Genomic DNA, 22,022 nt, shown 5'->3' on the forward strand with positions numbered 1-22,022 from the left:
TGTAGTTTGAGCTTTGCGGAGTTGTTTATATCGTTTATTCATAAGTTTTCTTATTTCCCCATTTATCCATGAAATAGAATTAATTCTTACTTTTGCTTTCCTTTTCTTCAAGTGTTCATTCGCAATTTCATTGTACATGTATTGTAATAACCAGTAGTTATCGTCTACCTCATCGAAGGTATTACGCACATGCCAGGGTACTTAAGACAAGGATTCTTTGAAGCTTTCATTATTGATGTTTTTCCAGTCTGTCACTTCTCTTATCACTGAAGGAGGTTTCTGATGAAATAATCTTAGGACTGCCTAATTTAATCTGTGATCAGCAATTCCAATATTAAAAAACTCCAGCAGTTTTGATTTGACATTTCTTGCTTGTGATAGATAGGTCAATAGTACTTCTAGAAGTTTCAGTTACTCTTGTATAGTCTTTGATGACATTTGATAGCCCATGCTTTCTCAAGATTTGCTTTAGTTTGCTTCCATTTTCAGATGGTTTTGATGAAACATCAGAGTTTAAATCACCTATTATGAAGATGTTATTCCTTCTCCTTGATATATGTTGTAGCTGCTTATCAAGTTTTTCAAGCTTTTCGTAAAAAGACAGATCTTTTGGCGGTCTATACATTAATTTAATGCTAATGCAAGGTGTTGTGAGTGGAAGTTGATGTCTGCCCAAATAGTTTCGGTGTCGTCCTTTTCTGGGGCAAATGTAGGGCTTTCATCCAAGCATATGTTATCTTTATAATACAACAAACAGCCACCACCACCGTCTTCCGTTTTTTATATCCATTCTTATGAAATTATATCCATTTATATCAAGCTCTTGATCCAAGATTTTACTTGTTAAGTTACTTTCAGTAAGGCCGAGACGAAACGCCGCGTCATACCAGCCACGAATTTTTCACAAGTATTTGACAATTTTTCAAAATCAAAATTGATATTTAAATAATTCTACACTTTCATGATAGAAGGATAAAAATTATTAATAGACAATTTAAGAAGCAAGCAAAAATAGTAACAAGTTATTTTGGAGACTCGATATAACTGTTTAAAAGATATTCAAAATTTCCTATCTCTCTTTGCTTAGCGATTAAATTCGTATACAATTTCTTTTAGAAGATTTAACATTTTTCATTTTCTTTATGTCAAAAGACAGTTCGTTCCAATTTCTAATAGTTTGTACGCTCAAAGTCCGGCCTCCTTCTGTATTTTTCTTAAAAACAGGACAATGAAAAGGAAAAGGAAACTCGGCGGATTTCGCGCTTTCAAGGAGCGATTAGTGATCCCGGCGTGGGTGAAGTTTGCTGAAGAACGAACAGAACATCGTTTTACACTTTTTGGGACTGATATTGATGTGATCCGACCCGAAAAATTTTTAATGGAGTTTGTTCTTATGGAAAAGTCTGATGGGTAAGTAGAATTATTGTAGACATAGTTCAACTAAAGCTGATATAAATTTATCCAGACAGTTCGTTGCGTGTTCCCGTTCCTTTCAGCAATTTTATTTACAAAACACATTTCATCAACGGTATTTGTTCAGTACATGCTTTAAACTTGAAAACCTGTTTGATGTAAACTCTTGTGGTAGTAAAAGCTGTTTTACAATCGAAATTAGTCTTGAATATGTCGGTCGTTTTGCTTAAGTGACCGTTCTTTTGATCGACACAAGCTCAATTGCTTCCCCCAACACAACGTAAATGTAATAGTTGCAATAACATTTATACTTGACACATATCTTAACCTTCTTTGCGTCTTGAAATATGTCGATATAACTTTTCGATCAACTGCCGTTGTTTGACGTTTACATGCATCTCTTACCACAGTGTTACCTGAAGTTGATGAAAGTAACCGTACACAAATTCACCGTCGCAGATAGCTTTGACTTCAGCCATTTTTATAGTTCTTCAATGTCACTGCGTTGAGACTGTGCAAGTAAGGTGCCTTTTGGTAAGTGGAGGTGGCTATCCATTAAGATGATGTTGTCATTTGCACACTTACCTATGACATAACCATTAACCCTTTAACTCCTAAGATCTCATTGTTAATTCTCCTGACAGTCTGCCATATAGTTCTTGTGATGTTAGTTTGGAGAATTTGGTATTGGGTCAACCAATAATCCCCTAATTAAGATTTTTCTTTATTCTCATCACTTGTCTGCTTGATATTGTACTAATATTGTAAGGAGAAATTCTTTCTTGGTCACGTATGGGAGTTAAAGAGTTAATTATTGTAAAAGCAGCATTTGTGTTGGTAAGTTTTTTACTAGGTGGAAACTCAGAGCAGATTCCTCACTTGAATTAGTCTCCTTGACAAAACAAACAGTTAACTCCTCTTCGTAACTTAAACTACCCAGGCTGCTTCTGACAAGAGGTATGGCTTCAACAACACCAAGATATGATAGTGACTGCATGAAACTGTCATATACCTGACTTCTCCCCATCAAACATGACATCCAGCCGGGAGTCAGTGGTTGGTGGTTTTTCAGTTGAAGGAAGGATTTGTTTGTTAAGTATGTCTTTGCTAACAACAAAGAAATAACTGTACAAGCATTGCTGCCTTGACGACTCCCAATTGTTGACTGAGATAGGAAGGCTGGCAGTTCCCAGAATGTGACTGATTGTGTTGTTGAAGATGGAACATGTATTGAAGTGGATTGTGGTGCTACACTTAAGTTAGAAAACTGTTGTTGAGCTACTGATGGTGTTGTTGTTGAGACTGATTGTGTGATTGTAAAAGGTAAGGGCGGGTAAGGTGAGAACCTCAAGATCTTTGGTGGCAAGGTTACCCACAGTTGAAAAGTGATTTTGGTGTGAATTTGCAACTGAAGCAGGCCTTTCTGTGCTTTGTCCTCTTTCTTAAGTTGTCCTGTGTGGAACACTTGGTTGTGGTATAATTAGCTGTTCCATACTTCTAGTTATCATATTTCCCCTGTCATGGGACTTGTAAAAGTCTGAATACCTAGGAGCATGTATTGCTAGCTGGCTTTTGGGCTGTTCATAACTATTGTGGCTGTCTGCAATGTTGCTACTTGTATCATGCTCTATAATACCTTTATTGAAGGAATCACCTACCTCATTTACTCTTGTTAGAAAAGGATCATTGCTCCATCAACTGGGTGGGCAACTGCTATGGCTTGGAGACTTGATGCCATATGAATTGCCACATTAGCTTTATAAATTGGTTTAGTAGGCATATTCATAACATGAAAATCATCAATAAGATGGATAACAAGTTATTTGGTCTTATAAAAAATTAATATCCATTTAATTGATTGCTTGTGTTTTTACAAAAGTGTTTATGTTCATTGTTCATTCTATTTGTTCTGCTTTATCCTGCAGGCTGTCAGCACAGTTTTTTCCACAACTTCCTCATGGTTGTTTTGCCTGCTGCTGTTCAAACATGTAGTTCATACATATTCCACTGCTAAGGCCCAAGACTCACCCTGCAGTCTGTGCAGACCTGGTTTACTGATGAATATCAAGGAACATTGCAGCTTGTTTCTGGAGCTGTGGTGTTTTCTGGGATCTAAGGGAAATTGCATATTATCCTGTTATCATACTCAAGAACAAAGGTTGTTTTTTACCAGTGACTGCTGACACTGTCAGAATAAAGCTGACATGGAAATTTTGTAAATTATATAGAATGTAATAATTTTCTATTCTTCTAATGGCAAAACTTTAGGCAGGTAGGCAACTTGTGAAGTAGTGCAACTATTCTTTGCTGCTGTGAATGTGAATGCTTCTCACTGGTGGCATGTCTATTTGCACTAAATATTGTACTGATGAGGATGTAAAAGAGATGTGGTGCACAAGTCTCACAAAGTGCCTGCATATCATCGGATCTGTATAGAGATTGACCCGCAATCTCATAGTGCCTGTGCAAGGCTGACTGAGATTTTACCACCAGCTCTGCAGGATTATATAGAAAATGCAATAATAATGTATTTGACCACTCTGTGAGTTATTTAGAAATATTTTCAACAATGAACACGTGTTTACTTGTAGAATATGAGCTCAGTGCAGAACCTTTATCAGTGTTATATTATTACCTGATTGATGTTGTCATGGAGATGTTTAACCCTGCAAGTGCAATCATAGCATAACTATGATTATTAGCAACATGGTGGATTGGTTACCTTTCTTAGATTATGTCCAGGCATAAGTAAGGTATTTCCTGTGATTAATGTTGAGAAATTGGATTTACCAGCCTGTGCACCAATTTCCCGACTCTCTCTGTTGAGCTATTGAGTTTTGGTAGAGCAGTAAGTTTTGCGGCATACATTTAACTGTCATAGCTTGGCACTCCTGCTGAATTTTGCATGGCACCCATCTCCATTTTGCATGAATGTTTTTCGTTTAAGTTATCGATCTTCTCATGAAAACAAGATGATCATTTGCTTTATTGTTTATTATGTAAATGGATGAAGTATGTAAACCCAGGTTATCCAGCAGGAAATGAAAGCCTTTGAATATAACTACCTAAAGTAAAGTGGTCCTTGAGGCAAATGTTTTGTCAGCATTGCTCCAACAACTTGTGCACCACAGTGTCCCTGGTTGATAACAAGCCTCACTTTTTCCAGCATTGTCAAATAGTTTGTACTGTCCCATGGGAATAGGTGTATCATTCAGAGGGGAAGAATGTGAAAGTAGTGGGCACGATCAGGTGTTGCTCCTTTTTCGAATTGCTGATAGTGACATTCATACAACATTTCCTGGTTCCACCTTGGCCACGAGTTGTTTCAGTGTTAAAGGCAATTATGCTTCCTCTGCAAGAAGAGCTTTAGCGTTTTTTTTCTCCCAAACAACAAACCTTTTGGCCGGGCAGTTTGCGATACTGAGGAGACGATGAAAACAAGTGCTATAACAATACAGAAGGCTACGAAGTTCATTGCCTTGTTACGACCGCTCCACTTCAATACTAAAATTCACACCTGTGCCCTGGATATTTTTTTGTTGGGAAAGATATGTTGCAGAGCAGGTTCGAAAGAAGCTTTCTTGAAAGTGGGAACCTTATCTGTTAAGGCTAGGGCTTATCCCCGCCAAATAAAAACAAACAAGATGAATTTTGAAAATGCCGCTTATCGCCGCTATAGTGTTACTATGGAAATATTGTCATTCACATTCCTTTTCGCGCGTAAATTTTTAAGCATGCGCACTCATTTTGCCGCTGCGAGTAGTAGGGGAAAGGCGGGTTCTGGCTCGCTTTTATTTTAGCTATTAATTTATGGCAAACATTCGATAAGTAGTACCTCTTTAAACAACATTATCAATATTTCACGTGCATACACTATTAAATTATGGCGAACGTTCGAGAATTAGTATCCGATTGCGTGTGTGTTCACTCTGTCTGGCAAAATGACTCGCTTATCATCATTGGCAGACAGAGCTACTTTGTTGATCTCTTCCATGAAAATATCATGATTCCGACTTCGAAGGGTGTTCATTTTCCGATACTGATTTCCACCACCAAACAGACATCTCTTATAGTCATCGAAGCTGATAGTACTCTCCACTACTCCCTTTTTGACTCCCTTACACTTTTTCATCTCACCTCCTCTATCAAACATCTTATAACTATAAAGCTTTGCTCTCAAACCGACAAACTCCTCAATGATTTTTCCACCCGCCTCATCTTTGAACTTTCCAATAACTTTTTTGTTCACTTGCGGCAACCCAGAAGAATGATCTTTCGGAATGTTGCTTGTGTCAAACAGACAATCTACATCATCAATTATATCTTTGTAAAAATCTTCAGTCTGAATCTCGTAGCAAAGACTGTCTGTATCAGTGAAAAGAAGCTTTGCTCTATCTCCATACTTGGATTTTATGTAGTTGTAATGAAAGTCATACATCAAAACCTTGCTGAGATCGAGGATGCACATTCCGAGATAGACAGGTTTGTTGAAATAAACCTCTGTCTTTCTCATCTCTATTGCACAGAGATTCTCGGAGAATATGGTACAATGTTTGAAGTTGGGTCTCTTTGCCAACATTTTCCCCTTCTCTTCTGAGTTGACAAGTCTGACATCAACCCGTTTCCGAATGTTTTCCATCGTCTTGCCGTAGACAGAATTGTTCATAAGTTTGAAAAAGTCTCTCGAAATCGTTGTCAGCTTTGGTTCTCAACTCTGTATTGAGATCGATATATCTCTTCATCCACTCCCGCTCTTCAAACCTGATGATGCGATGAATCTTTCCAATCTCTATTCCAAGACTCATGTAAAGCTTCAAAGTCTCATGATGGATGATATACTTCTTTTTACCATTCAAGGTGCAGAGAAGTTTTTTTACTTTCCCAACCGACAAATTCTCAGGAGCGAGAGGATAGTCGTCAAAGTGATCTTTTAACTCTTCCTTGACTTCCAAATCGACTTCGAGAATGCAAGGAAAATTCTTCCACTCGTCAAAGTCTTTCTCATCAACCCATCTAAAACCATGTGTTGGTAGACTCTTACTCATCGCCCAACCGTAGAGGTTGTTTGCATCAAGATATGTGATGAACTTTGAAGGTTCAGAGGGGTCAAACTTCTCACCCATGTATCTGTTGTTCGCTTTTGAGTACCTTGTTGGAATCATGGAAATCCCACCACGAATACCTTTCTCAAACATATGTAACATGTTCGGATCACTCAACAACTCAAGCTTTATCTTTGTCAACTTGAAACATGCATCCCAGGCCAACCCAGGCGTGGTATAGTACCAGCAGGGGTCGAGATCGTAGTTCTCTTTGCAAACCTTTCGAAAGTTTTCAAAAACATCACACAACAATAAAACATCACTTCGATTATAAAGATTGTGATAGTCTCGCATCGTCTTCATTCCGAAGGTTTTCCACACCCTCTGCGCATGCACATACTCTTTTTCAGAAATTCCACTTCCACTGAGAATAGAGAAGAAAGCTTCGATCGGTGGAAGTTCAGTTTCATCTAATTTATTGATAGAATCTAACCACTCGTAAGGATAGACACCCTTTCTTTTTAAAATATCAAGCTTCTCTCCATCAAAGTATCTTTTTGTATTCTCAAAAGAGTCATCCTTTTTGACGAGGTTGTTGACAAGCTTTGCAAGGCTGGAAGCCATGAATTTGAAGCTGTCAATAAATCTCAACTCTCTCTTGACAACAACGTCTTTGTTTTCTTTCTTGTTAAAAAAATTGTCTACTTCAATGCTCTTTGTGAAGTTGATGTATTTTTCTGTGTTGTTGGGAATGCAATTGATATCACCTTCTGAAACACCGAGATTTCTGACAAAGAGATGTGCGTCATAGTTTGCCAAGTTGTGGAAGACAACAGGAGTGAAATTTGGCCGTCTAAATTTCAGGTTGCAACTATTATGTGCAGCTCCTCGAAATTTGCCGGTATAATGACAATGATCACGAACTTTTTTATCACCCATCTCAAAAGCTCCTCCGCATAACCAACAACACTTTGCATTTTCAAAGACCTCAACATCTTTGTTCGTGAAGATCATCTCTTTTGGGGGGTGGTTTTTGTATATTTTCTTAACCTCCTCTTCAAGCATGTCAACAAATATCTGCGCAACATCTTCATCCTCAGACTTTGCTGTATATTCAACCAGTTTCGAATGTCTGTCATCGAAAGAACATTTGACAAAGTAACAAAAACTCACCGGGATATGTTTCTGCTTCTTCTCGGTATAACAATTCATAGGATTCGGTTAAACGGTGTGTAAAGGTTTGATGATCGACTCAAAGTCAGCATAGATGACGAATGGCATATCCATCTTCTTGTGGTGGTTCTTGAAAGAAAGAAAAGTTTCATCTTTCGGCATTTTTTCTCTCACAGCCTCATGATCTCGACAGAGTTCACGGTGGGTGTCAAACACTTTCTGAGTTCCGAAATAATTGAGACATCTATCACAGATAAACTTCTTATTTTTCTTTTTTGATAGATCACTTGATACAAGCCTACTTAAATCTTTGATAAGACAATAATGCTGTTTCTCACCATCACATAACAGAAGATGATGAATGCGGGACTTGATGCTCTCAACATTGCTCACTCTCAAGGGTTTGAGTCCTTCATAGATGTAAACGTTGACAGCAAGACTTGGATTCAAAATTTCGAAACGGTGAATATCCTTTACAGTGAGTGGAAACTTAAGCCCACCCCAATTCAATTTCTTTGCCTGCTCTCTCAAAACTTTTGTCACACGCTCAGCATTTTTCACAACAGGATTCAAAGCTCTTGTAACACACCATTTGAAACATTCGTCATCTTCATTCTTTATGTTTATGATAGCCTTTTTTCTCGCAAGATTATTTGGTAGCTTAATGTATGATGAACCATTCAAAGGAGTATATTTCACCGTATGCAAATCTAAACCCTCAATCGAATGGAGAACCCATCCACTTCCCTCTCTCGTAAACTTAGCCAAACTCTCTCTCATTTTGTCAACACCTCTCTGATAAATATCTTCTCTATCAGTCTCTTCAAATACAATCTCTACGAAAGATTTAAAATATACAAGCTTTACCGTAGTCTCACCTGTCGCAATGTTTGTCTTTGACATGTTACACCTCAGAACGAACTCTATCTTGATATTCTTCTGCGTTTGCAGAAAGTTGATAACAATCGGTTTCACAGCCTGAAGAAATCTCAACACCCCATAACCTTTCACCCCATCAATCGTATATTTTTTTGTGAATTGTTTCAATGCAGACTTGCTCTCAACAAGTGTGAAACTGGGCTGAGTTCTTTTCTTGTAGAGGTCAGCGATATGTGTTTTGAAATCTTTCAATTTGTCATCAACTACAACTCTCGGTGCATCAATCTCTTTCAACCACTGGCTCCAATCCTCTACCACTCTCTTCCCATCATCGACAGCTTTCTTATTCTTCTTTACGAGTGCTGGCTTCGCTGGACTCAAGATTTTCTGAGATTTTGGTATCTCATGTGTAGGAATAGGAGCATCGAGTAAATTTACTCTTGATGGTGTTGATTGATTTATGAATTCAATAAGCTCTGCTTTTCGAAGCTTTGAGTATCCACGAAGACCTCTCTCTTTTGCAATCTGGCGAAGTTGTACAACAGTATTTTTCTCCATTTCTATTATTAAAAAATATTTTGTTTAAGACATTTAAATTTTTTTCATCACTCGTTTCAAGTGATGAAAATCAATCCTTACACTTCTTCAAATCTAATCTTATATTTCACACCATCAATATCTATTGTTTTTTTTTGTCTCTTCTTTTTTTGCGACAACTTTCCAACCAAATCTTCCAGGATTCACTTTGAAGTGTTTTGCAGCAGCATATATTGAGGGAAAAACAAGTTCTTCTCCTTCTGACTCAACAGGTTGAAGTATCACTTTTCTCTTCACACCTTTTGATTTTGTATAGGAACAGGAAGGGTTTCTGATTCGCTCGATCAATTCTTTGTTTTTTAATCCATAACGACCTCGCAAACCAATCTCTTTCGCTCTTTCCAACAGTGCAGACCTCGGAAGTGAATCAAGATCATCATCCATCTTCGGTGGTGGATTTTCAATCAACTCAATCAATTGTGCTTTTTTGAGTTTATAAAAACCTTTTAAACCCATCTCTTTTGCTCGTTCAATGAGTTCAGGCTTTGAAAAAGACTTGAGATCATCCATCATTTTATTAATGTTAAAGATTCCTTTAAAACTTTTTTTCATTTTTTATAACCCTTGAAGTTCACTCTCATCAACCCATGAGTTGAATTTTTCTGGGTAACCACTCCACTTCACGAGAGCTTTCCCTTTGCTCTTTCGAATAACCTTCTCAATTTGGAAAACATCTTGCTTTGCTCTCAACATCTCTTGTTCGTAGAAAGTGCCTTTGATCTCTTCCCCAAGCAGATCCTTCAACTTGTAAGTGATCGGGTTAGAATATTGAACCTCGTCAACAACGAAAATCTCCTCTGTCCAATTCGGGGTGAATCCTTTGTCGAACACTTTTCGTTTGAATTTGGTGATACGAACATGATCACCAACAGTAAATTTTGGCTCAATTTTGACTTGTTTCAAATCACCAAAGAGATTCATAAAAACTTCATCCTCATTCTTTTTCTTGGAGGCTTCAACAGGTGACATCTTAATCGATCTATGTTTTTGATTGTTGTACTTCTCGACAATGTTTGGCAGAATGTCGAGATACTGTGTGTTGTTCTGAATGGTAAACTGCTTCCACATCTCGGTTTTGATCGTACGATTCCACCTCTCACAGACAGATGATTTCTCTTCATTCTCTGTCGAGTACATCTCAACACCTTTGTTCTTCATCAAGTCTTTGACATGACTGTTGTAATACTCTGATCCTTTATCAACCCAGAGCCTCTTCGGTACCCGCCCCTCGGTGAATATCTTTTTGAATCCCTCAGCCACACTCTCACCCTTTTTATTCTTCAACGGAACAATCCAACCGTATTTACTGAAGACATCCAAAACCATCAGCAGATAACGATAACCTTTGTTCCACTTTGCAAACTTTTGCATCTCGACGAGATCAGAGCACCAAATCTCATCAATTCCCTTGACATTAACCTGTCGTTTTCTAAAGTTTCGTCTCACCGGTCTGTGCAACTCATCTGCTAATTCTTCTTGCCACTTTTGACTACTTTTTTTCAGCTTTTTTTCCCCAAACCCAGACCAAGCTTTTGTTTTGTGTTGATAATGTTTCTCGCAGCCCAATGACCCCACTGCCTGTCGGAGAATGGTATCTCATCGAGAGCTTTGACCATCTTTCTATCAGCCACATTCTTACACTTCTTCGGATTAGTGCTGTTTGCACAGACACTATAATCAACATCATGTTGCATAGAGACAGCGTCGGTTGGGCCTGTCCCAGGTAAAAATATGAGGCGGGATCCCGCCATTCCCACCTGGGATCCCAGGTGTATCCCAGGTGGGATCCCGCCTTCTTCAGGTGGGATCCCGACCGGGATTTTGGAACATCCCAGGTGGGATCCCGACCGGGATTATGGAACATCCCAGGTGGGATCCCGACCGGGATTTTGGAACATCCCAGGTGGGATCCCGACCGGGATTTTGGAACATCCCAGGTGGGATCCCGACCGGGATTATGGAACATCCCAGGTGGGATCTCGACCGGGATTATGGAACATCCCAGGTGGGATCCCACCCGGGATTATGGAACATCCCATGTGGGATCCCACCCGGGATTATGGAACATCCCGTGTGGGATCCCACCCGGGATTATGGAACATCCCGTGTGGGATCCCACCCGGGATTATGGAACATCCCGTGTGGGATCCCACCCGGGATTATGGAACATACCGTGTGGGATCCCACCCGGGATTATGGAACGTCCCACATGGGACTCCCAACAAATCCCTCTTGGGATCCCACCTGGTAAATCATATTGGAGGCGGGATTGCACCTGGGATCCTGCAAATCCTAGTTTGGACTCTGCCTAAAATTACAGATGGCTTCCAACTTGACATTTTAGGAAAAATCCTTAGAGGGATCTGCCTATATAACACCACAGAGACCTCAGAGTTATAAAATATACCAAAAAGAATATCTTACCAATCCCTTTGGAATCCAATCCTTCAAATTAAGAGTACAAAATTTTCTAGGTGAGCAATAGACCCTGTCAATCCACTAAGGGTCCAAAGCTTTCCAACTATATATAGCTGTAGAACATACTGACACCTTTTGTGGCATCCATTATCTTACCCAAGCTGTTGATCGTACATGATTAAAATATTACATGAATACACGGACTAAATGTGATAAAGATCTCACAATTTATTTGCAGTTTCACATTTAACAAGCATGTGTTTAATGTTGTTTCATTTAAAAAATTAGCAACTGAACATTTTATAAAGAATATAACAAAACAAAACTTAACATATTACTTTTTCTAGATGATTTATACAGTCCATTAACAGTGTTAAAGCTCAAAATTTTAAAAATTGGCTGTATATGAAAGAATACAAGAAAAACAAAACATTAATTCATGTTATAAAAAATTAGACGAAGAAGCTAGTGATTAAAATTCTGATTTCTTATTATGAGACTGTCTTTTTGGACTTGTTGTTGGACTTATTTAAATTTCTGCACTTATCGGCAATCTTTTGCTGGATTCCTGTTTTTCCTCCCCAGTTTTTTTCAACTTCCTCCTCATTCCACTTGAATTGTCTTTTGAGTTGACCTTGAAATATAAAAGAGGTACAATTAAAATATTTCCAGGATATACAACTATGTACCTGCTATTCTATGTCTAATGCAAAATATAACAAAAGGATCGAGAAGCCAAAAATACTTCAATTGCAACTTTTGCTAATTGTTAGCAAGGGTTTTCTTTAAGAATTGAAGCACATGTAGCAGGAAAATAGTATAGAGTAACAGGAGAATCGTAGAGAAAAAATTAACTTCAGGGATGCTATACCATCAAAATTTAACCAGAGAATTACACATAGAGGCCAGAGAATTGTCCAGTCTCTAATACCTAATGAACACTCTCCCTTGAGTTTTAGCATTTACCAAGTTCCATGAGCACACACTCACTCAGCCCTTGATCAAAACTTAGTAAATGTCACATTCAACAAGTGTAAAAATTTATTAAGTGTCATAAGGCCTAATTTTTCAAGTAAATAATTTCACAACCTCATGCAATTGTGTTGAACATTTGAATGGAATCATATGGAACACATAAAAACTCTTGGGTAAATATTATGCAGTATATAGTTACATGTACCTTTTATAGCTGCTAGAATCATTGGGTCCAAAGGAGACTTTCCATTTGTTCCCCTTACATTGGAGATGCGCTGCACATCTTTTGGAATTAGATTGTCCAAGAGGTTCAGCGCAAGAGCTGCAGGCGAGTGGGAGTGATTGACAATGTTGTCAAAGCACTCTTTGCTTGTTTTCACACCAAACTTGGGATCTCCAATTATTGCTGTTAATAAGATAGATAAAATTGATTGATGAAATTCTCCAAATGATCTTTGAATAAGTTAATTTGAACTTCACAGACTACTATTTACAGCTGGGTAGCCAGGCTTTCTTTTTCCACAAGTAAACAGGACATAGTGAACTGTATAATAATATAATAATAATAATAGTATTGACACAATTTATAAAAGAATTTATATTATTAACCAGACTCCTTATGCAACAATGATTGTTCAAACAGGACATAATATGTGCTTCAAGAGGTTACCCATAAAAGTAAACACCTGTCCCAAACTGTAAGAATAAGTACATTTTGACTCTTATTTACTGGCAAGAATGTGTGCTTGCAATGAAGGGATTTTATTTCATTGAAACTCACCAAACTCATCCCCCAAACGTAAAGATTCCATTCCAGTGGAGTCATCAATAACATCATCACATGTTTCGTTATCTTTGGGAGCCTCAACTTCACTGATGCTTTCCCTTTCTGTAACCTTTGTTGAGCTCGAGTTGCTGGTTCCTGCAGGCAGACCAGCCCTTGGAGTTGAGCAAAACAGAGGGCTACAACTCTCAAGGCTTGTCTGAGATAGACTCGGTGAGGAAGGTCTTTCAGTGCCATCACCAGATTTACTGACAAAAACTTGTACAGGAAGTGAATGATCCTTCTGTTAAGAAGAGAAGTTTAAGAGTTACATTGTAGCAATTGTATAGCACTCAGTATCATGCAGAATAAAACTGTATGTTGATATGTGTCTACTTGTCTGAGGAGAAACTACATACACCAAAGAAAAAAGCTTAAGTAACAAATGTTTGGTGTATCCTTGCCCTGTATATTATTGTTGGAAAAATTTTGTACCAGGTGTGGTAGGTTCCAAACAGATCATATATATGTATATATCATGGTATTGGAAGGAATTTTTAAGCTTTCAACTTAATTGTATTATTCCCCTTTTTTTTCTTTATTTACTTACTGATTGATGCTTTAAGCAATAATTATTTCAATTATCACAGAAAAACATTTCATTTTACAATGAGAAGTTATTCTGCACTTGCCTTTCTCTTTTCAATCTTTTTCAAAAGTTTTTCAAAATATTCTTGATTTCTATCAATCTTCCTTTCAAGGCAGTCCAAGCGAGACATGATTTGCTGCATAAAGTCAAAGACCATATCCTGCAGATGTAGAAGGAATTAGTCCAAACTGATCAAGTAATAATAAAAATTATAATAACGAACTTTTATAAGCTAGCTTTTATAAGATCTTACAATGTATTCATTATGCTAAGAAATATCCACACCATGTTTTCATCTGAGATTTCCAACAACTCTTTGGTCTGTTGCTCATTATCTTCCTTTCTGGCTTTTTCTTCTGCCTTTTCCTTATTAGCTTGTCGTTTAGCAGCTCTTGCCTGAGAAAAAATAGAGAATATACATATACGAAGATTCAGGTTCTTCCCCAGTAAAACCATGGTTTTCATAATTTCCTTATCCTCTCTTTTGAAGTTCTACTGTTTTAGCACTGAAAGGTCGTACACGGCAGAAAAATCGGTTACTGACCGCACAATTATTCCCACTTTTTGAACGGGTCTGAACCTGATTTTTTTTGCCGTGTAAATTGACGGCCTATGAATAAAGTACCATGAGTGACACGGTTGTTCGCATCTCTCCTAGAGAATACGGGACAGAGAAATGCGTAAAATTCCTAATAACGAAGCAAAAGGTTCTTCTAAGCATACCAGTATCTACTGTAATTACCTCTTCGTCAATACTCGTGGTCGATTTTTCAGCACGTTGTTTGGCGGCCTTGTTGGTTTCTTTTGCGTTCGTTCGTTTCTTTTTTCTAGGAGAAGCTTCCTCAGCAACATCTGAGAAGGATATATATTTCAGCGTTAGAGGTGAAGCTTTTCTTAAACTTTAAAAATTTAAAAATTTTTATCAGCTTTTCTTCAAATCACAATTTGCGGCTTTTCGAAACTTGTCATTTGATCATCACACATAAGCCGCTCTTTTCAAAAAAAGGTGTTACATGAAATTGACAACGAATATTGTCGTTTGTTAATTATCCCACTAATTCCAGCTAACTTTGAACTTAATGACTGCTTCAAAGTCTAACTTACGATGAAAACTAAAAGCTGAGCACGTATTTCAGACTTAAATTTCGTAAGTAAACTTTCTACGGTACGTTTTTGAGCGCCGAACTAACCCATAGGAAGTGCGAAATTTCTCCCTCACCTTCAATGTCGTTATTCTCGACGAATTCGTCTGAACTTATTTCGTCCACCTCGGTCGATGATATCTCTGACACTTCTGCAGTGTTGTCCCACACCTCAATAATGTGGGCTTCAAAATAAGCCTTTTCCTTTTCATTCGCGGTTTTCCAGTAGCACCAGACAACTTGGCCAACACGAAACGAGTAATTTGCCAGAGAACCACTTAACTCCTGACTATATTGTCTGAGTTTGATCCTCCACGACTCCGTGACTTTCGTGGTCACACCGTCTTGCGTAAACCTTATTTTAAGATAAGGCTTCTGTTTGAGCCAGGAAGGAGCACATCTCTTTCTCTGAGATCGTTGCATATTGCTGAACATTTCTGGGGGCGCTGTGTCGATCGCTGTGAAGGCGTGTGTAATGTGAGAAATTTTCGGGCGGTGAGTAAAACCCTTCACGTGGGAATGAGCGATTTTGTCCAATCAGCAACCTCGACCCAGGACTCTCGCTTAAAAATCAGATTTTTTTTCGCGCTTCCATTAATGTTTGGTCCTCATGGGAGACGACAGAAGCAAGCGCAATAAAGAATGGTTACATTGCAAGAATGCAAAGATTCCCAGAACTACAGCTTGGAGAAGCAAAACAGTTGAAAAAGGGAATCTTGGTGAATGTTCCACGTTTGATTCATCGACCAGAATGTCGATCGATCCCGAAGAAAGTGCCCAATCTTCGAGCCGTGTATTTGAGAACGATTCGATGTTAACGTTTTTGAATGAGACTGATTTACAAAGCGGTCAGTCTTCTACTCAGCCTCCCACTTCCACGACAGAGAGTGGTGATTCCGATCCAGCCAATCTCGAAGTTGAAGTTGATGAATTTTCTTCATTTTTCGTTGATCCAGAGAGTAATTCTGTGGCTTGCAGTAGCGAGGAATCATCGGAAAGTGACACTGAAAGTTCTGATTGCAGCTCAGACAGCGAGTTTGACGGCGAGCAAGATGAAACAAGGGACACTATTGAGGAGCCTGCAAAAAGCAATGAAGATTTGGGAGGTGATGATATACCTCTTTACAACGGTGCTAGCGTATCACGGCTCGGAGCTCTCGTGCTTGTGATGCTTTTCAGTTTAAGACACCAGCTCTCAGGACAAGCTTTAATTGATTTGGTGAAAGTATTGCATGCTTTACTGCCTGTTGGCCATAGATTTGTGGCTTCCGCTTTCTTACTGAAGAAGCACTTCGCTGATTTATTTTGCGAACCTCCACCGAAGAAGCACTCTTATTGTGGCAACTGCCTTGGTAGAATACAGAACGGTCAAACAGAATGCCTTAAAGAAAAATGTCAGAAATCGAAAAAGAAGATTGAACACTTCTTGGAGCTGGATTTACACATGCGTCTTTGTCAGCTGTATCGAGGTAAATAAACAAAATTAAGCTAAGGGTAAAGTTCAAGCGTATAGTAGGTTGGATATGCATTACATGGAAACTATTTCCATTCACTTTTCTTGCTGTCATTATGAGTATAAAATAAGCTGGTCTTCTCCATTTGGTACTATTAATTAAAATATAACTTGCTATCCATTGAAAGTGTACTCATGGTGATGTTTAGTATGCGCATTAACTAATTAATATTTGTTAAAAGGAAACCTGCTTTTCTTATTAAACAGATGCAGAGTTTGTTAGATTGTTGGGATATCGATTTGATAATGGTTTCCTTGATGATGATGACATATGTGACATATTCAGTGGACAAGAGTACCGCAAACTCATGCAGCCTGGTGGCATTCTTAGCCAAGACAACCCTCTGAACATCTCATTCTCGTTCAATACAGACGGTGTTGCACCCTACAAGTCATCTAATAAACAAAATTTCTGGCCTATTTTCCTGGTTATCAATGAACTTCCTCCTAGACTGAGGTAACAATTCTAGAAAATCATTATGCCGCAATTAGTAAACTTCAGTTTGAATAAACTTTCAGTTGAATAACCTTACAGTTTGAATCCTTATTGTACACATTGACATTCCCTCATAAGTTATAAGTTGAGACTTTCCTCTTAATTAGTTTACCATGTAGCAGAAGTTATTTAAACCATGTGCATGTAAAACTGAAAACAGCTTTAATATGCATGCCCATGTGCAATCTGTCTGATTTTAATTTTTTCATTGTAGGTGTTCTAGAAGGTATATGTTCCTTGCTGGTCTCTGGTGTTCCAAGAAAAAGCCAAACATGCAAACATTCTGTCGGCCAATAATTGAAAGCATCAGTGGCCTTTACCGCAGTGGTATGTATACAGTTAGATTCTAATAATAAATGCACATACCATAGATTGAATTCACCATTATACAGAATTTTTTGGTGTTGTACTGAATCCAAAACTGCCCTAAATAACCACTGTTCTTAGAAATACCATGGTCTGTGATACACTATTTCCAAACAAACTCCATAACCCCCCAGTTTTTTTTTTTTTTACCTTTTTGACTTAAACTGATCATTGTCTAACTGCAGCCAAAGTTTAAAAGAAATTTGTAGATGTGAACATTATGGGTGCAAACATCCTTAAGATGCTTTGTTGCTCTTACCAAAAGAAGCAAAGCACCCCACATTAGATGCCACACCTTTTAACCCCACTGATACAAACTTTTAGGGTTGTTTCAAGAAAGGCTTTACACTATAACTGGACAATATACAACTTAATAGTACACCAGCATTCAAAAAGCAGGGCTGAAGCAGCTGATTTTAGGAAGTAACATGTTAAAAAATTTAGACCATGCAGTAAACCTCCAGTTTTCCAAATTTGCATGCAATTAGAGAAAGAAATTTTAATGAAATGAATTATTTCGATAATTTCACTGGTCACTATGGTCTAAATAAGTTAACCAATTTGCTTGTTAGGCCTCACGGTTGTGACACCTACTGGGCAACAAAAGGTCATAAAGGCAACCCTTCTGTTGTCATCTGCTGATCTTCCAGCAAAGTCTCTTATGGCCAATATGAAACAGTTCAATGGGGAGAAGGGCTGCTCAGTGTGTGAAGATAAAGGGGAGACAGTAGGAGTTGGTGGGTTGCACAGAATTTGGCCCTATACCTCTGATATGGTACTAAGGACACACAAGTCTGTGGTTGCATCCATCCACAAAGTTGTCAAGACTGGAAAACCGGTATGTTCATAGTGGATGTTAAATGATATTGTGTAAAGGTTTTAACCCTTTTGCCCATAAGAGTTCTAATTGGCACATAATGCCATAACTTGCTCAATATTTGGAAGATTAATAATCTTTGAATTTTTGACAGAAAATGTTTTCCACAAAGGTCTGCTCACGTAATGTATAACATTATGGCCCCTTCCCACATGTATCTATGATCTAGATGATTTATGCACAGAGACCTGCAAAACAAGACAAAGATAGCTAAGGGCAAGTGATTAAATGTTATTTTAGCACTGACTTGACTTTTCTAACTTTGGCAGGTCAATGGAATAAAGGGTGCTTCTGTGTTTTTACTTTTTAAACCATTTGACCTTGTGAAGGGTTTTGTTATTGACTGGATGCACTCTGTATGCCTTGGAGTTACAAAATCTATGATACATCTGTGGCTAAATGCAGAGAACCGTGGAAAAGAATTCTTCCTAGGATCAAGGGTAACATTAAATAAACTTTTAACATTATATCTTTAATTTCTGAGAAAAATCATCATCTCAATTGATATCTCTTCTGATTTTCCAATAAAAGTCATTATTTTTGTAAATATAATCACTGCAGTGCTCAAGAAATTGACATAAGTAGTCAACCTGGATTAATTTGCAGTCACACTCTTTTGGCATTCTTACTGTTATAGATTGCGCTGTTGAATAAAAGATTGTTGTCTATAAAAGTTCCTGACATAATCACCCGTTGTCCAAGAAGTCTTGCAGATCGTGGAACTTGGAAAGGTTAATATTTTGTTACCATAAGAATATTTCAAATTTCTTAATTGCTTTCTTGTAAACTATTGGTTCAAATTGTGAGGGCCACCTGGCTTTAGATTAATGTGGTAGTGGGACTGCAAAAGGTTAATTTTTAGGATGGGGTGGGTAGTAACTGAAAAATATTAACTGTCTCATTCTAAATAAGGGCCAGTACAATACTAATTATTGGTGTTGACTTATTAAATTTTCATTTCGTCAGCTACAGAGTATAGAAATTGGCTTCTTCACTATTCTGTACCAGTGCTGAAAGGTGTTCTTCCAGATTATTACTTCCTCCACTACACTTTGTTAGTGACAGCTATAGCCATCCTTGTAAGTGACAGAATAACCCCTGAACAGCTCAAGGTGGCTGAGGAGCTTTTGGACAATTTTTGTAAATTGTTGCCAGAACTTTATGGTAAATAGATTTTTACTTTTTTAAATAAGTTATTTATATTTGTCTGTTCCTGTGATAGTTTTTGAAAATTTCTTATCATTTCTGTGATTCATTTTAACTGCAAGCCTTTATACACGTATAATGTATTTTGCTGTAGTTGTTTAAGGGGTACTAACCTAGCTAACATATTGTTGCTATGGAAAGTTCACAACCCTCATATCTTGGAAACATTAACTTTTTATATCATAAAGGTTTTCAGAATTGTCAAGTCACAACCTTATTTGGTAAGTCATGTGACCAAGACAGGGTGAGGCCTAATGTAGTGGCACCAAACAACATAAAACAGTGCTTACAAAATGCCTTCCTTGAAGCTTGTTTAAATTATACAACATATATTTTTTTTTCCTGCAGGAGAAAGCAGCCAGACTCATAATTTCCATCTTCTCAGACATCTGACATACTTTGTTAAGTTGTTTGGTCCACTTTGGGTGTACTCCTGCTTTGGCTTTGAAGCACTCAATGGCTTTCTAACTACCATGATTCATGGAACTCAGCATATTTCTAATCAGGTGACAAAAATTTAACTGTTGATATATTTTAGTCAAATATGATGTGAAATGAATACTACTACTTAGACTGTGGACACATTACACTTTATTAATTTCAAGATTGGCATGCCCACAACTAGTTGAGGCTTATCAAGGTAGGCCATGTCTTAATAGCAAAATTACAAAATAAACAAATTAACAACAGGAACTAACTATGAGAGGAGAAGGGAAAAAAATAAAGGCAAGAAAAACCACACATTGACCTAATCAAAAATAGTACACACATAAAACTACTATGTATGTTTAAAAATGGGAGGAAACAGATCAGATTCACATCAGGAACTTTGAATCAAGCTTGATGAAAGGAAGAGCGGTAATTTGAATTTGCGCATCTCCAAGTTCCTTAAAATTTTGTTACATTAGGTTATGTAACTAAAATACAGGCTGAACATTGTTTTGTTTACTACCTGTAGATTGCCTCTGCTGTTTCAATTTTTCGCAATTTTCCCACCCTAATCTCCAAGATGACAACAGCAGTTAACTCAGATTGTGTGATATCACTAGCACAGCACCTTGCTGGAGAGAGATCATTGTAAGTATTACACATGCAGGTGAGCCTGCTTCACAGCTGTTGAAATAATAAATTTTGAATTTAATAACTATTAAATTCAAAATTTATCACTATTTTATTTCAAAGGTGCAGTCCTAATTAAGAATTAAGGATAAGCATCTTGTGTCAGAGCTTTGTGACCATATTGGTTGTAGTGTCTTCAAGGAATGTGAAATGTAGTGACTAGGTATATGTTTCATTAAAGAAATTGTTTTTCATTTTGTAGACCTACACCTCCTGGCTGTGATCCCAAAGCATTTGTTCTTGGTGTTTCTAAAAAGGAACAGCTACACAAGCAAGAACTGGCAGTAGTAAACAGGTTTCTTCACTGTAGAGGATTGGCAGTTATTGGTGAAGGTGATGAGGTTGAAACTTATCGCAGAGCAGTTGTAAATGGTGCCATTCTTAGCAGTGCTCGTTGGTCCAAAAGCAAATTGAAGAACTCTTATACTGTTCAGTATGAGGATGCAAGAGGATTAACTCACTTTGGAGAAATACAGAAATTTTTAGTTTTGAAAGGCCATCATGTTGCAGTTATAACTAAGTTAGTCCCAAATGGGTCTTTGGTGTCAGGGATAACATCATCTTCAGAATTACTAAATAACTATTCAGATTCAGGTGTTTTAGTTCACCACATGGCAGTGACCAAAAGGTCAAACACTTCTTTTTGTATACCACTATGTCGTATTAAAAGATTGTGCATTGTAGTAAGTTCTTCTGGAGATAATATGCTGACATTAAGTACATTTCCAAATGTGGTGGAGCATGACTGACTTGTAAATTAATTAGATTCTTAATTTTTCTATGAAAAGAGTACTGTAGCCACTTGGATATAGGTTTTGGTCCTTTTGTAATATTCTGTTTGTTAATATGCATATTTTGTATCATACTATTATACTCCCATGTAGATTTGTAGAATTAAAACCGACAATCATTATTTAAATACACTTTATCAGGCTTACAACAAATGTGTATACTATAACAGTTATGTACTGTAGTACTTTTACTGGGAATAGCATCTTAGAATTTGTTGTTCCTATCTGTATAAGCTTCATCTGATTGATTACTGCCTGAATGACATGAGTGGAATGTTTGAAATGGATAAATTTGGGTGGCAAATCTAATCCCAGACTACATGGAGTTACAAATTCCACAGTTATAGTGTCATACATGCACATAAGATGGATCCTTCCCAAGATCATGAGGGAGAGTATTTTTCTAGGTGGGATAAAGGATCCCAGGTGGAATATGTAAATCCTGAGTAGGATCCCAGGTGGAATGCAGAAGTCCCACCTGAACTACCAGGTGGGATGCAGAAATCCCACCTAAGATCCCGGGTGGGATGCAGAAATCCCAACTAAGATCCCGGGTGGGATGCAGAAATCCCACCTAAGATCCCGGGTGGGATACAGAAATCC

At 37.7% G+C, this 22,022-nt stretch overlaps 3 protein-coding genes, 1 long non-coding RNA gene and 1 pseudogene across 4 annotated transcripts; 2 read left to right on the forward strand and 3 right to left on the reverse strand.

Moving 5' to 3' along the window:
* Positions 1 to 1,242: 1,242 nt before the first annotated feature.
* On the forward strand, positions 1,243 to 4,470 carry LOC113682475 (uncharacterized). Its single transcript, XR_016188772.1, has 3 exons — positions 1,243 to 1,410; positions 1,824 to 1,947; positions 3,339 to 4,470. It is a non-coding gene; the product is annotated as an uncharacterized LOC113682475 (long non-coding RNA).
* Positions 1,969 to 2,921, reverse strand: LOC149042794 (uncharacterized; annotated as a pseudogene).
* An 844-nt stretch (positions 4,471 to 5,314) lies between the features above and the next one.
* Positions 5,315 to 6,180, reverse strand: LOC149042795 (uncharacterized). The gene has a single exon (XM_089213511.1). It carries the CDS (start codon positions 6,077 to 6,079, stop codon positions 5,315 to 5,317), a length of 765 nt encoding a protein of 254 aa, XP_089069637.1. The 5' UTR covers positions 6,080 to 6,180.
* A 5,550-nt stretch (positions 6,181 to 11,730) lies between these two features.
* Positions 11,731 to 15,514, reverse strand: LOC113682328 (uncharacterized). Its single transcript, XM_089213498.1, has 7 exons — positions 15,129 to 15,514; positions 14,652 to 14,761; positions 14,195 to 14,305; positions 13,953 to 14,069; positions 13,279 to 13,564; positions 12,703 to 12,903; positions 11,731 to 12,156 (listed from the first exon to the last, which is right to left on the reverse strand). Exons 1-7 carry the CDS (start codon positions 15,484 to 15,486, stop codon positions 12,014 to 12,016), a joined length of 1,326 nt encoding a protein of 441 aa, XP_089069624.1. The 5' UTR covers positions 15,487 to 15,514; the 3' UTR covers positions 11,731 to 12,013.
* Positions 15,515 to 15,661: 147 nt separating this feature from the next.
* LOC113682327 (uncharacterized) lies at positions 15,662 to 21,549 on the forward strand. The gene is made up of 10 exons (XM_089213492.1): positions 15,662 to 16,520; positions 16,772 to 17,021; positions 17,275 to 17,387; positions 17,999 to 18,264; positions 18,573 to 18,743; positions 18,941 to 19,034; positions 19,270 to 19,467; positions 19,858 to 20,015; positions 20,468 to 20,586; positions 20,831 to 21,549. Exons 1-10 carry the CDS (start codon positions 15,662 to 15,664, stop codon positions 21,375 to 21,377), a joined length of 2,775 nt encoding a protein of 924 aa, XP_089069618.1. The 3' UTR covers positions 21,378 to 21,549.
* Positions 21,550 to 22,022: the final 473 nt, after the last annotated feature.

The sequence above is a fragment of the Pocillopora damicornis genome, chromosome 7, assembly GCF_964200805.1.
Source record: "Pocillopora damicornis chromosome 7, jaPocDami1.2, whole genome shotgun sequence".
NCBI lineage: Eukaryota > Metazoa > Cnidaria > Anthozoa > Scleractinia > Pocilloporidae > Pocillopora > Pocillopora damicornis.

Coding starts and splice junctions, on each gene's coding strand:
- LOC149042795 (XM_089213511.1), bottom strand. CDS start 6,079: ATGAACAATTCTGTCTACGGCAAGACGATGGAAAACATTCGGAAACGG.
- LOC113682328 (XM_089213498.1), bottom strand. CDS start 15,486: ATGTTCAGCAATATGCAACGATCTCAGAGAAAGAGATGTGCTCCTTCC. Junction 14,306..14,651: donor CCACGAGTATTGACGAAGAG/GTAATTACAGTA, acceptor ATTTTTTCTCAG/GCAAGAGCTGCTAAACGACA. Junction 13,565..13,952: donor AAAAGATTGAAAAGAGAAAG/GCAAGTGCAGAA, acceptor TCTTCTTAACAG/AAGGATCATTCACTTCCTGT.
- LOC113682327 (XM_089213492.1), top strand. CDS start 15,662: ATGGGAGACGACAGAAGCAAGCGCAATAAAGAATGGTTACATTGCAAG. Junction 18,265..18,572: donor TTGTCAAGACTGGAAAACCG/GTATGTTCATAG, acceptor TAACTTTGGCAG/GTCAATGGAATAAAGGGTGC. Junction 20,587..20,830: donor CTTGCTGGAGAGAGATCATT/GTAAGTATTACA, acceptor TTCATTTTGTAG/ACCTACACCTCCTGGCTGTG.